This window comes from Suricata suricatta, chromosome 4 (assembly GCF_006229205.1).
Source record: "Suricata suricatta isolate VVHF042 chromosome 4, meerkat_22Aug2017_6uvM2_HiC, whole genome shotgun sequence".
NCBI lineage: Eukaryota > Metazoa > Chordata > Mammalia > Carnivora > Herpestidae > Suricata > Suricata suricatta.
Window position 1 is genome coordinate 85,390,447 of NC_043703.1, and position 18,861 is coordinate 85,409,307.

The 18,861-nt window shown below is 38.9% G+C and overlaps 1 protein-coding gene across 4 annotated transcripts in view; it reads right to left on the reverse strand.

Annotated features, from left to right (window-relative positions):
- IL1R1 (interleukin 1 receptor type 1) overlaps positions 1–18,861 on the reverse strand; it is a 70,383-nt gene that overhangs the window by 11,661 nt on the left and 39,861 nt on the right. For all 4 annotated transcript variants that reach the window (XM_029937121.1, XM_029937122.1, XM_029937119.1 and 1 more), the window contains exons 2-6: positions 13,834–13,900; positions 5,055–5,289; positions 4,757–4,946; positions 3,599–3,767; positions 1,595–1,660 (exon numbers count right to left, since the gene is read on the reverse strand). In XM_029937121.1, the coding sequence (XP_029792981.1) occupies positions 1,595–1,660; positions 3,599–3,767; positions 4,757–4,946; positions 5,055–5,289; positions 13,834–13,900 (727 nt within the window). The remainder of the gene's footprint in view (positions 1–1,594; positions 1,661–3,598; positions 3,768–4,756; positions 4,947–5,054; positions 5,290–13,833; positions 13,901–18,861) is intronic.

An 18,861-nucleotide genomic window follows, 5' to 3' on the forward strand; every position in this document is an offset into this window, starting at 1 on the left:
GGGAGACAAATCATGAGAGACTCTTGAATACTGAAAACAAACTGAGGGCTGAAGGTGGAGGGGATAAAGGGAAGGGGGGTGTTGGACATGGAGGAGGGCCCTTGTGGGGAAGAGCACTGGGTGTTGTATGGAAACCAACTTGACAATAAACTATAAAAAAAAAAAGAATGTTAGTGGCTATTGGTTTGAATTGATTTATTTATTAAGTTAAGAAAGTACACCTCAGTTCCTAAGTTATTTTACTGATAATTCATATTGAATCTCATCAAATGTCTGTTAGAGCTTCAGGGTAATCATATGACAGGGTGATGTGTGCATCTGGCCAACATGATATATTAAAATATAATAAAACATGACATATTAAAATGCGTTTCTGAATATGAAGCTATTTTTATATTTGGAGACCAGTGTCCCCTAAACTGCAGAGCTCTAAAGTGTACACTTCTAGAACATGGATCCTTACCAGGGGCTATGGCCACCAGGGCAAAAAGTGGATCTTGGGAAGAAGGCAAGAAAATCCTTAGATATTGTAGTGGTTTATGGCCCTACAAAGTGCATGGTACATCAACAGATAAACAATACGTCTGCGGCATTGGCAAGCTGCGGAAGGGAAGAAGATTGGGCGGGGGCAGGGGGATGCATTTTTAGGCTCCACAGGGGAGCAATAATGAGGAGGGACAAAAAGGGTCGAGGAACACTGCTCTAGATTCTACTGGCTTATATTTAATTGTGAGTTTTCACGTCTTTGTTTTTTTATAACTATGAATGCCTTTATATTACCTCCCACAATTAATATTATGACTTGGACACATACAGCATCCGTTGGTCACAAACTTTTACCTTCTAATCTCTGTACAACTATTCATGGTCTTCACAAAAGAGAACTTTGTATGCCATCCTGGTTTTTGATCCTCTGATATACATATCTGTTTTTATGCTTCAACCAGTGGTTTTCAATAGAATTTTCAGCAACAGCGGAAATGTTCTATATTTGTGCTAATGCAGTAATCACTTGTCATGTACGGTTAGTAAGCCCTTGAAATATGGCTCCCATGATTGAATAACTAATTTTTAGTTGAACTAAATTAACTAATATACTTAGTTTAAATTTACATGTACATAGCCACATATTGCTGGTGGCTATTGCATTGTATAGTTTAGGTTTGGATAGTTATAGGATTATGTCTTTGTTCCTGCAATAAAAAATTTTCACTGACTCGATCGTCATTCTAGAAAAAATACTTATCCTTTTTTGGTCTATTATCTTATTTTTCTGTCTAAAATCTTCAAGTTTCTCTGGTCATAAGAAACCCATCCCGTGCCAGTCAGATAAATTACACTTCTCATTTCCAGTCATGTTGAACTTGGCCTTCAGCTAGTGTTTCCATGGGTAATAAGTATCCACAGGAAAGTGAGAGTGGAGAAATCAGACGAGGCTAGATTTTTGTCCTGAGAGGCTGGAGATCCAAAGAAACATTTAAAGACATAATCTGTGCCACACTTTCCCACAGGTTACGTGTGGTAAAGGCAGAGTTTATCTTACTCTCGAGTTCAAAATAATGATTTCAGCATATCCTGACTGGAGCCCACTTACCCAGACTTGCTTCCATTGTCCCATTAGTTGGATTCACAATTCTAGGCTTCAAAGGCTTTTCTTCCTCTGAAAGACAAACATCCATCCGCAGGGCTGCTTAGTCTCTTACAGAGCAGAATCTCAACTGATGACAACACTTAGCAAAATATACCAAAATACATCACATGGATTCTGGCCAGATATTCCCCCCCACCCCCGCACCCAGAGCCCAGCATGTATATGGCATGAGAGAGTAGGCAAGAGGTGAGGACGAAGGCCACCACAGAGGCCACGGCAAAACCATGAATGTCTGCCGGAAAGCCTGGGCCCTGCTGAGCCCATAGAGTTTGGTGCTACCAACACACACTCACCGGGAGTCCAGACAGTGCCTCTCTTAAAGCAAATCAGGAAAAGCAAATAGCTATGGAAAGGTACTTCCATGGATGAAGCATTATTACCGAGGAGGATCATCCAATGCTAGACCTGCTTGTATTTAGTAACTTTAGTAATGACCCATGAGTGGAGTGCCAAGCAATTTGGCATAATTTATTTAAATGGGTGGAAAAGTATTAAGGAGCTCCAGAAATCCATCTGACTTTTATTTATAAGAAGGTTGCATTCAAAGGTTGAACCATGGCCAAGCCTGAGAAACTATGAACTTGAATGCCCTGGATTCCACCACAGTCAAAACAAACAAAACAAAACAAAAAAACAACAACAAAACAGTAAGCCCCATCAGTGCAGGATGTTATCTCTTTGTCCCCTGATGGATACCTAGAATAGTGTGCCTGGCATAGAGGAGATGCTCAGTTAATATTTTTGAATCTGCCTTTATGAAAACAAAATATGACCTAATGAAGTATATTACTTCTATAGAAGGGATCAGAAAAGGAGACCGAGGATATTTAAAACATATTTGACCTCGCTAAAAAATTCCCTAGTTCTCTCTAAAATTCTGTCTGCCGCTCTGGTGGCTGTATGTCAAGAAGGACAAGTCAGAGCTCCACAATGGCCAGAGAGAGGCTACTAAGGTCTCAGGATGGTTGTGATATAAAGACTGTTGGAAATTATAATGCACTGGTGCTTGTAGGACGTTGGCAAGGACAGTAAAATTAACGTTTAAAAATATAAATTATTAGACTATTGAGAACACCTAGCTATAGGTAGGATGATCATATTTTGGAATTACCTAGAATAATCCTCATTTATGCCTCTTGTCTCAGCATAATTACTAACAAGAGTCCTTTAACTTTTAAAGTCCTGGTTATCGTAACTCTTCTTCTATCACTGAAAGCTTACAAAATCTGATACTTGCAGAAAGGCTGACATCTGCCCATCCCCGGGTAAATTGTGGGAGTGTATTTTCTTGTAGTAGCTTCTAAGGTGAAACAGTTATAGAGAATTGAGAGCTTCGGGAAGATTTACTAGAATAATCATCATACGCCTATTAATTTCTCCTCTGTCTTGCACAAGGCACATGACCACAAGCTGAGCATCCTTGATTACTAATCTCCCCAATGACCTTGGAAGGTTGTATCACATTACAGAAGAGGAAACAGGCTTCCAGAGGTCAAGTGAGCTAAAAAGAAATTAACAAGAGGTAGAGCGTGCTCTGGGAGTGCAACATGTTCCAAAGTCCATCAGCATCCACCCCATCACACCAACAACCCTCACTGCTACACACTCAGACTCCCCAAGCCAAAGTGCTTGGAACTACTCTTCTTCGCACACCAGCCACAGGGAACCCCAGAGCTCTCTGGAAGAACCATCTTTGGTCATGCCAGAGAACACACCTCTTACTTCCGTTGGAAAACAGCTCTTAACTGTTGGTCTGATTAGCCCTGCATCTGAAGCAGGAATGCAAAACACGGACACAGTATTAGCAACAAAAACTAATCTAAAGCCATGTGACATTTGGCAAGTCATCAAGCTGCTCTTGGGTTTAGCTCCTCCATGAACAATGAAGGCAGTATTAGAATCATGGTCTTGCAGATTCAAACTCCTGGGACCGGAGTGATGACTCACCTAGAGTGATAAGGTCTATAACCCGGGTAATACGATACTGCTTTCCCAAGTATGTGTAGGAGGCTTGACAAGTATACTTCCCCACGTGTGCTGCAGTCACATTTGTTATGATGAGTCTATTGGTCAGTCCAGAAAAGTTCTTATTGTCAAGTAGCAGAGGTTTGCAATCCTAGACAGAGGGAGAGGAAGCATGTATTGAAAACTGAATAATGATTTCCCCCAGCCTACCAGCAAAAGAAACTATTGTTTCACACTGGTAAATAAATGTTTTATGCATGAGTGTGTGTGTACACACACACACACACACACACATATATATATTCATATATATTTATACATATGTGAATTGAAAATCTCAAGAAAATTTACAAAAATAATCATCATATGCCTATTTATTTCTCTTCTGTTTTGCACCAGGCACATGATCACAAGCTGAGCACATGTATGAATATATATATGACTATGTTCCTCACGTACAAGTTTTAACATATTTTGGCAATACTCACAATGATGTTTCCAAAATATTAAATTTTTATGCCTATGACCCTTGCACTTTGAAGACAAGTGAAGACAAATTTACTTTGCAAGAAAAACATGTTTGAGGAAAAAATGCTAACGCCATATTTTCTTAGTAACACTGTACTTCCTTTCTTCATTGACACTATTTATTTTGTATTTCTTAACCCCTACAAGATGATCCCCCATGTAAGCTCCAACCAACTAGGTAAATCAAAGGTACCAAAAAATGTGATGTGTTCCATGAAGTGCTGGCCAATCCACTTTCAAGACCACAAAGTTATTTAAGCACCACTTACTAATTTTAATAAAGCAAAAAAAATAAGTATTTTATAATGAATAGGATTCTCTTAAAAACCTTAAATTTATAATCAGCCTTATTTTTAAATATCTTTTATTTCTATTATGCTTTTCTCAATCTTATTAAATTATATTACACTAACAGAAAGTAAGATTTTTATTAAGCTGCAAGTTAAATGTATGTAGTCTTACAACTTTAAAAAGAATTTCTAGTAACTTTCACACACAAAAGCAAACGACATGTCATGTGAAAAAGTACCCTGCAGATTCACCCAATTGCCCAGGACAGAAAGCTATTGTATTTGATGGAAAAGCAAAATACCATTTTTAATATAAAATTACCTTATGCCATTGTATTTTGGGTAACTCATTTTTTTCACCTTTAAAAAGATCCAAATAAGGACATACAAGTTGTCCATCTTGCTCAAGGGGTAGTTTCTGTGTAAATATAGTTTCTGCATTGTAACACAAGTTAGGTTCGTGCTGCACAAACTTAATGGTTATCTTAATTTTGAGGCAGTAAGTTGAATTTCTAAAATAAATCAAAATAGATAAATTAACCACTATTAAAGATGTTTCTGTCCTTACTGACTACAGCCACACAGAACACAGGTTTGTAACGTATTAATCCCTTTCTTACCTTACTGCACAATAGTAATGTCCTGAATCTTCTACCCTACCAGGAACAAACCAAAGTTTATCATCATGCTGATGAATCCTGGAGTTTACTTCCATAGATACAGGTGTCTTGCTGTCATTTTTATACCAAATTATAGTGCCTTTCTTTTCATTTGGGTTAAGAAGACATGAACGAACATCAATTTCAGATGCAGATGAAACTAAAATTACTTCTTCTTCACGTTCCTGACATGGGTCTTTAAAAGGGCAAAAGGGAAAGCAATTCCATGAGAAACTTACCAATGTTTTTTTAATGTAATATCTACATATACACCCATCAATTATAATATACAGCAATTCATATTATATATAAATTTTAACAGCTTTATGATTAAAAGTGCAATCTTGGGGACACCTGAGTGGCTCAGCTGGTTAAGTGTCCAACTCTTGGTTTCAGCTCAGGTCATGATCTCACGGTTTGTGGGTTTGAGCCTTGCAATAAGCTCTATACTGACAGTGCAGAGCCTGCTTGGGGTTTTCTCTCCCCAGTCTCTGCCCCCCTTTGCTCATGCTCTTTCCCTCTCTCTCAAAATAAATAAGTAAACCTTAAAAATATTTTTTAAAATAAAAATATTATCTTGGAAGTCTGAAAGATTTATATTCAAATCGAGTTGCATTACTTACTACCTATATGTCCCTGGAAAAACTATTTAACTTCTCTTTTCCCTTTTTTATCCACCTAAAATTTGGTGCTAATGTAGCAGGAGAGTATCTACTTCAGTACAAAATGGATTGGATTTGTCTTCTGACCTGAACAACTAAAAAAATGGACCAAGTGTATGAAACAACAATTTTCAAGACATTGAACATTAGGGAACCAAAGACAGAAGTCCTAGAAATATGGGAAACAAAATAGGTGAGCCCTACAATTTCTCCAAGTTACTGCCTAGAGCTGGAAATCCAGGTAAACCATAAGTTCGCAGGACAGAACACCAAAGGATTCTAACTGTATAGATATATAGAGAGAGAGTTTTAGAGATGAATTTCCCTCAAGCTTCTAGCCAAATGCCAATTAGCATGAGCACATTAGAAGTGCCAAGGTCAGAGTGAGAATTGCAAAAGGATTAGCGTGAATACCAACTGGAGCACACACATGCTGGTAACAGTTGCTGTTCTCCTCAGACAGAATGAAAAACCTCATTAATCATGGAGCATTAGGTAAAGTACCCAGAGGGTTCTGACCCAGCAGATGGGGCAAATTAGGCCCATATAAAACCTTGTTCTGATCCTGATTAATAAAGCTTAAAAGAAAAATCTGAAAAGATCAACTATTTCCAAGTAATAACCTTGTGGAAGAACAGTTCAAAAACATTTTTAGTAATACAAAAATATCCAGCAACCAAAATGGTAAAATTTACAATGTCTAGCATTCAATCAAAAATTACCAGGTATGCAAAGACGTGGGGCAACATAATCAATAATAAGAAAATAATTGGTCAATCGAAACTGACCCAGAATTAACACAGATGATAGAATAGATTGAAAAATTAAAATAGTTATTACTACTGTGTTCCATTTGTTCAAGATACTAGATCTAACATATTGAGACATGAAAGAGATTTTTAAATAAAACTTAAATCAATTTTCTAGTGATGAAAACTATAATGTTGACTTAAAAAAAACACTGGATACAATTAATGGCAGATATGACAATACAGAAAAAAAGACTAGTGATCATAAAGGCATAGCATTGAAAGTATTCAGAATTAAACACAGAGAGAAATATAACAGAAATTTTTCAAATGAAATTAGTTAGCTGCAGGCAGAACAACTTCAACACATGCAACATTAATCCCTGAAAAAGAAGAAGCAAATGGATGAAACGTAAAAAGTGCTTAAAGAAATACAGGCTTTCAAGATTTTATTAAAATAATGTACCCACAGATCCCAAAATCACAATGAACACCAAGCAAAAAAAAAAGACCATAAGGAAAAAAATACACAAACAAAAATGATGCAGCCTTCTTACCAAAACAATACAAGCCAGAAAAGAGTGAAATAAAGAAAAGCACTGAAAGAAAAAATTACCAAACTAGAATTCATGATCTAATAAAAATATCTTTCAAAAAAAGAAGCAAAATAAACACCTTGTTTTTCAAATGTATAAAAGCTGTAAAAATTCGCCACCAGTACATCTATGCTAAATAAAAAAAAAAAGTAAGGAAGTTCTTCATAAAGAAGGAAAATAGTATCAGATGAAGAATGAATCTATATAAGATAATAAATTCCTCCTGAAATGTTTGTTACATGGGTCCTTATGAAATGATTTTTATTATTTAAATGTCTTTAAAGAGAACTGAACGTTTAAAGCAAAACTTCAAAAAAAAGTATTGTGAGATTTATAACATGTAAAGCAGTGAAATGTAGAGGAGCAATAAGGCAAAGGGAGAAGTGGATGCATATTCTAAATTTTTTATACAATATGTGAAGTAGTATAGTATCACTTGAAAGTAGACAGCAGTAAGTTAAAGATGGATACCATAATCCTGAAAGCAGTTATTTAAAACAATCCAAGTGATTAGTATAAGCCAGACATAGGAGATAAATATGAATTATGAAAATTCTCAATTCAAAAGTCAGCAAAAAAGTGAAAAAAAATAAAAAGAATTGATAGTACAAACCGAAAATAATATATGATCCTAAATTAAACCCAAATGTATTAATAGTCATATTAAAATATTTTAATGGTCTCAATACCCCCAACCAAAGGCAGAGATAATTAGACTGGATAAGTGAAAAAAGGATCCAACTATATGCTGCCTAATGTACACACTCTCACATATACACACACTTTAGATATAAGGACACAAATACATTAAAAGTAAAAAAGAGAAAATATATACGATAATACTATTCAAAGGAAAGTTTGAATGATTATTATATTATCAAATTTTACAGTAAAGAATATTACCAGGATAAAAATGGCCATTTCATTATTATATAAATTTCATTATAATAATAGAGGTACATAGTAATCCTAAATGTTTCTTCACCTACTAACAGTGTTTCAAAATGCATAAAGGAAAACCTGATAGAACTTCAAGGAGAAATAAAGAAACTCACAATTATAGTCAGAGATTCCAACACCATACTCACAATAATTGATAGAACAAGTAAAGCAGACAGATAGCCATAAAATGATAATGATATACAAGATGTGAGCACTATCAATGAATTTGGCATAATCAATTTTTTTAAATTTTTAATGTTTATTTTTGAGAGAGAGACTGACAGAGTGCGAGTGGAGGAAGAGCAAAGAGAGAGAGGGAGACACAGAATCTGAAGGAGGCTTCAGGCTCCAAGCTGTCAGCACAGAACCCGACACGAGGCTCGAACTCACAAACCATGATATCATGACCTGAGTTGAATTCTGATGCCTAACCAACTGAGCCACTTAAGTGCCCCTGGCATCATTGATACTTATAGATAATTCTACCCAAGAGAGCAGAGGACACATTCTTTTGAAGCACACACAAAAAATTATCATATTCTTATTCATAACCTAAAATTCAAGAAATTCAAAAGGATTCAAATTAGACAAAGTATGTTCCCTGGCGACAATGAGACTAAATTAGAAATCAATAATAGAAAGACATCTAGAAATCCCCATATACTTGAAGACTATAAACCACTTCTAGATAACCCATGTGTTAAAAAGAAAGAAAAAAGGGATGTTAGAAAGGATTTTAACCTGAATAAAGGAAACACAACATATGAAACTTGTGGCATGCAATGGAAGCAGTACCTAGAATAAAATAGATAGCACTAAATGCCTACAATAGAAAAAAGATCTCAAATTAATAACTTCAGCTTCCATTTAAGAATTTAGGAGGAAAAAAGGAAGAAAAAAAAAGAAATTAGGAAAAACACATACCCCAAATAACATAGATCCAAGAGAAAAACTGATGAAATAAAAAACAGAAAAACAGTAAAGTCAAAGATACCAAAAACTAGTTCTTCCAGAAAATCAATAAAATTGGTTTATCTCTAGCAACTGATCAGGAAAAAAGAGAGGTGACATCTCTTATTAAAAATATTTTAAAAGATTAATAAGAAAAATCTTATTAATAATTTTACACCAATAAATTTAACTTGAGTAAAATCAGCTAATTCCTTGAAAGACAGATATAAGCTGTTTCTCAGAAGAAAGAGAAAACCTGAAGAACCTTGTAAATACTAAATAAACTAAATCTGTAGTCAAAAAACTTTCAAAAAGAAAACCTCAGGCCTACATGGCTTCTTCACTGGGAGAAATAACACCAATTTTATACAGAGTCTTCCAGAAAATTGAACACTCCCTGGTTTACTTTGAGGTCAGCATTATTCAAATGTCAAAAACAACGACATGACAAAAAAAGAAAACCACATGCCACTCCTCATCATGAACATAGATGTAAACTGTTTTTAAAATATTTTAGCAAATTGAATCCTACAATACATCAAAAAAGGATAATGCATCATAATATACATAGCATCCCACAAAGTTGGGTTCACATCTTTTAAAAAATCTATGAAATTCCATATTTGAGCATATTTTTAAAAAATATGATCATCTCAGTAGATGCAGAAAAAGCACTTGACAAAATCCAATATCCATTCCTGATAAAAACTCACAGCAAACCAGAAATGGAAGGGAACTTTCTGAACCTGATAAAGGACAGGTATGAAAAACCTACAGCTAATCGTATATAGTTAAGACTAGGAGCAAAGCAAGGATGTCCACTCTAACCACTTCAACACTGTACTGGAAGATCTAATTAGTAAATTTAAGGCAAGAAAAAGAAATAAATAGTATCAAGATTGAAGAGGAAAGAAAAAAGTCTTTATGTGCAGACAACATGATCATCTATGTAGACTATGCTATGAAATCTACATAAGACCTGGAATGATTAATAAGTTGTAGGATATAATATGAATATGCAAAATTAAATGCGTTTGTATATACTAGCAAAAGATAGCCGAAAACTGAATTTTTTAAATACCACTCTAATAGTATCAAAAAATATGAATAATTGAAGGATAAATCTGACAAAAGATGCTTCAGACCATCTAATGAAAATTACAAAATGTAGTTCTAAATAAATGAAGAAATGAATAACCTGTTCAGGTGTCAGAAGACTCAATTTTGTCAAGCTGTCAGTTTGCCCTCCAAACTGATTTATATTCAATTCAATTCCATTCCAAATATGAGCAGGATTTTTTAAGTATAAATTAGCAAGCTGATTCTAAACTTCGTATAAAATTAGTCAACAATTTTGATTTCTAGAAAATGTTTTAAAATGTTGCACTGCTTTATTTCGGCATTTATCTTAAAGCCACAGAAATTAAGACAGCATAGTATTGCTGTAGAGATAAATAGGTCACCGGAACAGAACAGAGGTCTCAGAAATAAATCACACAAACATATTCAACTGGCTTTTTTTTTTTTTAACAAAGGCTAAATGAAAATTCAGTGAAGAAAATACAGTCTTTTCAACAAATTAGATATCCTTAGGTTTAAAAAGTAAGTTCTCCAGAACGCAGTGGAAGTGTCCACAAATCTACCCTTCCATAAAAACAACGAAAAGACTGGAAATTTTTTTTCCAAATCAAAGGCTTGCAATAATCAAAACATTTATGTAAGGGGTGCCTGGGTGGTTCAGTTGGTTACGCATCTGACTCTTGATTTTGGCTCAGGTCACGATCTCCGGGTCATGGGATCAAGTCCCATTTCAGGCTCCATGCTGAGTGTGAAGCCAGCAGCTTCCCTCTGAAGATTCCCTCTCTTCCTCTCTCTACCCTTCCTGATTCTTTCTCTCCCTCTCTCTCTATACTTCCCCCACTTGCTCTCTCTCTTAAAAAAACAAAAACAAAAACAAACAAAAAACCCAAACACATTTATTTAATAACAACACCAGCTAAATCTCACTGGAATAGCACAACTTGTCTTTGTAACTTAAGTACTGTCATCCCCCTTTCCCAACTCCACTACAGCCTTGACAATCTGCAGCCCTGACAACACAGCAGATGTGAAAGCCACCAGGCTTGCAAGAGGAGACCAGGTTTGGAGCTCCTCAAAAAGTCCTATTTTCAGAGAAGTGCCAGGATGTTACCTGACTGGGAGCTCCCTGGAAAAGTCACAAAGAGTGGTACTGTCCCAAAAAAACAAATAACCCAATTAAGAAATGGGAAGAAGACATGAAAATGTATTTTTCCAAAGAAGACATACAGATGGGCAACAGACACATGAAAAACTACTCAAGATCATTCATCATGAGGGAAATGTAAATCAAAACTACAATGAGATATCATCTCACACCTGTCAGGATGGCTAAAATCAACAACATAAGAAAACAACGGGTGTTGGTGAGGATGTGGAGAAAAGGGAACTATCTTGCACTGTTGGTGGGAATACAACTGATGCACCCTCTCTGTAAAACAGTATAGAGGTTTCTCAAAAAGTTAAAAATAGAACTACCCTAAGGTCCAGGAATTGCACTACTAGGTATTTACCCAAAGAATACAAAAATACCAATTCAAAGGGATACAGGCACCCCAATATTTATAGCACAATTATCTACAATAGCCACATTACAGAAACAGTCCAAGTGTCCATCAATTGATCCATGCATAAAGAAGATGTGGTATTACATACAATGGAATATTAGTCAGCCATAAAAAAAAGAATGAAATCTTGCCATTTACAATGACATGGATGGACCTAGGGAATATTATGCTAAGTGAAATAAGTCAGTCAAAGAAATCCAAATACCATAAGATTTCACTTAAATGCGGGATTTAAGAAGCAAAACAAAGGAGGGAAGGGGAATAAGGAGAGAGAGGCAAACCAAGAAACAGACTTTTAACTGTAGAAAACAAACTGATGGTTACCAGAGAGGAGGTGTGTGGGAGATGTGTTAAATACGTGACAGGAATTAAGGAGTGCACTTGTGATTGAGCACATGTCAGATGGAAGTACTGAATTGTTACATTTTACACCTAAAATTAATATTACTGTATGTTAACTAGCTGGAATTTAAATAAAAACTTTAAACAAAGCAAAACAAAGAGTGGTACTGACTTAGAGATCTATAGGAAAAGTTATACCCCCAGGGTGTTTATTTAAAAAACTAATCAATGGCAACTGTTTACCACTGCAGAGGCTTGAAGCTGATACTCCTTGGGACAGATAAGAGTCTTGTCAAAAGGAAAAGGAAGATCTAGAACCAAATGTCCACAAGGGGCTCTGAAAAGCTCTAATGTACTCTTGGGAAATCTAGACGAATGCTCATGGATACAGGGCTATACACACACCCAGTAAGATCAGAGAAGGCACTAGTCTCTCAAATCTAGATGACCTTAAGGTCACGCAAAAGCAGAAAGTGCAGGCTAAAGCAGAGTTGTGAATAGCTTATGTATTGAAGATGAAGGCATACTCCAGCACACGTAGAGCCCCCTCAGCAAGGGGTTGTAGACTTTAATTAAATCTCTGACCAATCATTAGCAGAGCAAACTGAGACATTGGTGGCCACATACTACAGGAAAGACCAACTTTACAGAATTATCCCAAGAAAGTCATCAAAGAAATAAATGGCGGCAGCAGTAACAACAACAAAACTAAGCATGACAACAAGCCTGTATATGGGAGCCAAGGGATGGAGAGATCACAGGGGGCACATCTGATTTCCAGAGTTAACACATTATACTACATCAAGTGCCCAATTTTCAACACATCATGCAAATAAACAACAACAAAAATAGCATTCTCCATACACAGAGGAAAAAACAGCCAACAGAAATTCCCAAAAAAGTCCAGATATTAGACTTACTAGACAAAGACTTTAAATCAGCTATTATAAATATGTTTAAAGGACTAAAGGAAGCTATGCCTAATGAATCAAAGGAAAGTTTGACAGCAATGTCTCAACACATAAAGAATATCAATAAAAAGATATAAATTATCAAAAAGAACTAGAAATTCCAGGGTAGAAAAGGCCAATACTAAAATGAAAAATTCACTTGAGGGACTCAACACCATATTTGAACTGGCAGAAGAAAGAACTGGTAAACTAGAAGCCAGTCAACTGATTACTGGAAGATTATCCAGTCTTAAAAAGAATAAAAAATTGAATAAAGTCTCAGAGACCTGTAGATCCCCATCAAGGATACCAACATAAGGGTGCCTGGCTGACTCAGTAAGTAAAGCATGCAACTCTTAATCTCAGGATGATGAGTTCAAGCCCCATGTTGAGTGTGGAACCTCTGGACATACAGACATACATACATACATACATAAAGCAATGGTTTAAAAAAAATACCAACATATACACAGTGAAAGTCTTAGAAGGAGCGAAAAAACAGAGAACCGTCTCTTGATGGTTTTCAGCTGTGGGTTCATAAAAGCAAATTTTGACACTTCTTCTGAATGAGAGCCAGGATTTCCCCTCTCACCCTCTTTAATCAGCAACAATGTCGGAGAAGGCTTGGCCCTGACGTTAGACACCTGGACTTTAGCTCCTGCTCTGACGCTAGCTACACGAGCTTGGGCTCGTAACCTCACTGTGCCACAGTTTCCTGTTCTGTGAGAGAATGAGGAAGGAACATCCAACAGTACAGTTCTGTGACCAGGGAGTCACAGATTCAATAGAACAAGTGAGAAAAAAATGACTTGGTCACAGAAGGTACTTCATGAATTCTAAATAATAGATTTCTAAATAATAGAATTCTCAGCAAATAAGAACACAAAGAAATGCTTAACTTACCGGCTTCCAGAGAAGAAATCAGTACAGCTATGAAACAAACAAGCCTGAGTAACACTTTCATATTCTCCTGGAAAAGACAGGAATGCAAGAAAAACCAAAATGAAAATGTTACTATTCCAGAAAAATCTCTAAAACCATATATACTAACTCCCACCTGCCTCCACCCCAACCCCCAAGTCCCACTGATGGATTAGTCCCCTACATCAATGTGATCATGCTTCTGGACAGAACTGGGGACAAATTCAAACAACTCAAGATTAACAAAACATGCGTCATCTGTCCCAAAATTCATTTCCCGTCTTGTTTCCCATTCAAATTGCCCCCTCAATCTTATCTAAGCTATATTCAAAGTGACTAGGCCCTAAATCAGCTTGCCTCTGCTTGTGTGGATTTGTTCTCTACCCGGAACGTAGCCCATTGCTAGGACCCACTTGCAGAAGCCTTCCCATACTCCCAAGCTGGCTCAAAGGTCACACCTTCATTTTATAAGGTAAGATACTAACTCACTGGTAACAAATGATATATACCTATGTAGAGATGCACCAAATAAGACTTTAAAAATAATAACGAAATATACAGAAAACATGTTTTTTTCACTTCTCTGAGGGCTTTCTATCTAAAATTTCTACAGTGAGCATGTATTCATCTTGTCACAAAGGAAAGAAAAAAAACCAGAAAAGACTCCACAGCTCCTCGCTTGTTTATAAGGCCACACCAACATAGCATCAGCCTCACAGGTGTCTGTCAGCGATAAGGCTACAGAGTAAACCGAGGTCCTGGTAAATTATGATGTTAAGTACATAACGCTTTGTCCGCATTACCTGGCAGAGGATGTAATCACATTAGGTACTTGACTGATACTGGAAGGAAGACGTGCCCTTTGCCTTATCAATAAAACACTGTCACTAAAATCCTATCAATTGGATATAAAGAGAAAAAAATTTTCCTACCCTTCTAAACTTCTCAAGCCCAAATGAAGTTAATTTTCAGTGTAGCCTCATTTTCCTTCTGAAGGCTCCTTGAGGTGCTCCTGAACGGGGCCTGCCGTAAGTTCTAGTCTCATACCTCTGGTGAACTTCTGCTCAAATCGAGGGCCCATCAATACCTCAGACTCAGTAGGTCCCCAACCAAGCTTATCTTCTCCCCACCTCAGTGATAAGCACAGCACTGCCCTGCGCAGGCCACACACACTCCCACCCAACGAAAAACCTAGGTCAATGGCCTTGAACCCTCCACACCCCCAGAGCTGCTCTCTTAACCACCCTAACCATTATCAAATGGCCCCGTTCGCTCACACCCACTGTTGATGCCTCTAGCTCAATTTATCACCAGCTCCTACCTGGATCAAAGATGGAGACAGACTTCTCACTGGTCTCTTTGCCTGTGGTTGTACCACTTCCCTCTCATCCAGAGAGCCTACAGACCCGCAGTTACCAAATGATCCTTCCTTTCAAAACACCTCCACTGGCTCCCCAGTGCATACAACAAATCCAAACTTCTCAGCAAGGGCATACAGGTTCTTGTCCAGAGGCTCCAACTCTCTTATCCAGACTCAATGCCCTGCCTCCTTGTCCCCCGCCCCAGTCTGTAGTAACCTTCCTGTCGCCCTGTTCTTCACCACAGAGCCTTTGCCTTCCCTAGTCCCTCCTCCCTTCACCTGGCCACCTCCCTCATCTATCAGGTCTCAGCCCCATCACCGTCCTCCCCTGCCAGACCCCCAGCCCGGCTGGACCTTCCTCCTCTGTGCTCATGCAGCTCGTACCCCGGCACATCTTACTGTGGTTACCCCAGGACAAGAAGCATCATGAGGGCAGGTACCATGACAGGCCCCTCACTGCCCCCACAGAATCCCACTACACTTGGAGCTCAAGCCCTTAATAAATTTGCATGGAAGAATGAAAAAATTAACAAAAGAAATAGCTCTCCCCTCTAATCCAACCTCAGGGGCAACGTCCAGAGTAAACCATGCAATTTCACGTTTTAACAACAACTGTCCATTAATTTTTACAGGAGATGAAATTTGCCTGCATTATCTGAGGCTATAAATTAATTGCAAGCATAAAGCAAGTTATAACTAAGATATCACTAATTCAGACTCTAATGATGCGCAATCATTGGAGTATTATCTGAAAATGTTGTATTTAAGAAGTGGTATTAAAATGCATAAAAAAAGTCACTATGTACTTTTTATGTAAATGGCAAGAGAAAAAGAAGAAAGACTTTCTCAGCGTGATAGACATTCCCATTTATAGTCTCCTCAGTTTACCCGCAGCATGAGGATGATGATCCTTAAGCCTGGTTTAAGCCCTGAAACCTACCTCAGAGCAGTAAGACTGCATTCCTTAAATGTCCTGTAATTCTAACATTTCATTCATGTAAATTGGCCTTCTCCCAAGTTAGCTGAGGTTAATTGCATTATTAGTGAATTTGCCTTTAAACTGTATTCAGTAGGAGTACTGATGCATAGGGGCACATGTAGCCCAATGTTCATAGCAGCACTGTCAACAACAGCCAAATCATGGAAACAGCCTAAATGTCCTTAAACTGACGAATAGATCAAGAAGATGTGGTGCATATATACAATGGAATACTACATGGCAATGAGGAAGAATGAAATATGGCCATTTGTAGGAAAGTGGATGGACCTTGAGGGTGTCATGCTAAGCGAAATAAGTCAGGCAGAGAAGGACAGATACCATACGTTTTCACTCATATGTGGAATAGGAGAAACTTAACAAAGGACCATGGGGGAGGGAAAAGGGAAAAAATAGTTAAGGAGAGGGAAAGAGACAAACCACAAGAGACCCTTAAATACTGAGAACAAATTGAGGGTTGATGGCTGGGGTGGGAGAGAGAAGGAATATGGTGATGGGCATGGAGGGGGCACTTACTGGGATGAGCACTGGGTATTATATGGAAATCAACTTAACAATAAACTATATTAATAAAATAAACTAAAAATAAAATAAAATAAACCATATTCAGATTATTAGCAGGCTGCTTATTAGCTCTTTCTGTAACCATGTGGAAGTGTTTTAAGATGCCCTGCTAAAGAGACAGAAAATAAAGGGTAGTTTAACCCTTTGACCCAATGACCAAGTCCAGGCCAATCAGCCGCTCATGTGACTTTATCTAAAACAACATAAAGGCCCAATGAACCAGCTGAACTATGGCAGCTACTACTTCGTGCAGTTATAAGATCTGACTCGTGCGATTACCCAACAGGAGAGAAAAGGAAGACATCAGGGTGAATTTTATATACAGACTGGATCTCAAGATCTAGTTCCAAATTAACTGTAGGGAAACATTGATTCCTTACAAGTCCAAGGCTAATGGCCTGCCACCACAGGGCCGTGGGATACTGGACATGAGGCCTCCCTGGGCCTCGGTCTCCTCATCTGTACCAGTGGGCAAGGAGTCGGATGATCCCTGAGCCACTGCCGCGCTGACGGTCTATAAAAGGCAGGAGCCGAGCCCCCGGAGTCCTGGTTTTGCCGCACCTGCCCCAGAAGTGCTCTGGGCAAAAGTAGGGGAGGGAGGGGCCCCTTCCCCTCACAAGGGGACCTTCTGAATCCATGTCAGTCGCCAGGACCTTAGGGACAAGGTGTCAGCCCCAGGCCATGGCATAGGGTTAAAGGTCACATGACCTAAGAACGGACAGCAGGAGGGAGCAAAGTAAAGGTGTTCTGTCCCCAAGACTAAACTAGCCACACTCCTGACAAAATCAGCACAAACCCCATCAGGCGCCCCAAACAGCACAGAAATCCCAAAAGTGATGCCAAACCCGACTGCTGATAAGTGAAAAGGCAGCTAAGTAAAGAAGTCCCTCAACAAGGTCTGTGTTCTGCCGTATTCCAGGCAGAGTGCTGGTGCCGGAGACAAAATAAATGTTTTTAATGAACTAAAATAATAAAGTAAGAACCCACCCCTCAGGATGGTCAAAACTTAAGTAGAAGCCACGGGGGATCCCTGATCCGTCCCACACGTCCCATCAAAGCCCAGGGGAGAAGAGCTCAGTCTCCGTGCCTCAGTTCCGCACTGGACAAATGGGGATGCGGACAGCAGTACTTACCTGTCGCCAGCTCGTTGTGAGGATTAAATGAGTTGTCACATGTGAGTGGTGACATTCAATGCTATCTGAGTATTAAAATAGCATTTATACTATTATAAACACTATTATAATAGATTTATACTATTATAAATCATCCCCGTGCTGATGACAAATACAAGTTTTGGTAAAATGCTTTCAGATACCATTTATCTCTTTATTCATTCACCGATGGACTCAGCAGCTGCCTATTGGATTTCCACCACATGCCCGCATCTGCTCACGGCCCTGGGGACAGATGGGAGTAAGGAGCCAGGGCCCGGCTCAAGCAGCCCAGCCGCGGGCCACAGAGAGTTAGACGAGGGCACAGGGCTGCCCGCCTCCAGGGCCCTAACTCAGCCTGGGGGCCGGCTCTCGGATGAGGTGCACCTGAACCTCAGGAGGCAGTGGGGGGCCCGTGGAAGAGACCGGCCGCGTCCTGGTTCACAGCGTGAACTGAAGGTCGAGAGGCAAAGCTGGGGAAGCCCCAAAGTGCCCAGAACACATAGACTGCAGTTTGTAGGTGGCCAAAAAGAAACTCACTTAAACCACAGGGTGGTGTATGATCAGATTTTCGTTTTTCACAGAAATCTGGGCAGCCCCCTAGAACATAAACCAGAGACAAGAGGGGAGGCGGGGAGAGCGGGCTGCTGTGAAAGGGAGTCCAGGTGAGAGGGGACGTGCCGGGGCCAGCGGCAGTGAGAGACCCACAGAGAGGGGTGCGTCTGAGACCTACTCAGAGGCACTTGAGAAGAAAGGTGGGGGAGGGGTCCGGGACGCCCCAGCCCCTATTCATTCGGGTGGGGACCTGCAAGGGGCGGGCCAGGTGAGGGGGACAGGTTCCAGAACCCGCAGATGGCCCGAGGAGAGGCCCAAAGGGTGTCACCCACAGCACCACCGGGCCTGCGTCTCCTGGGGCCAGCTAGCAGGGTTGCCACCAA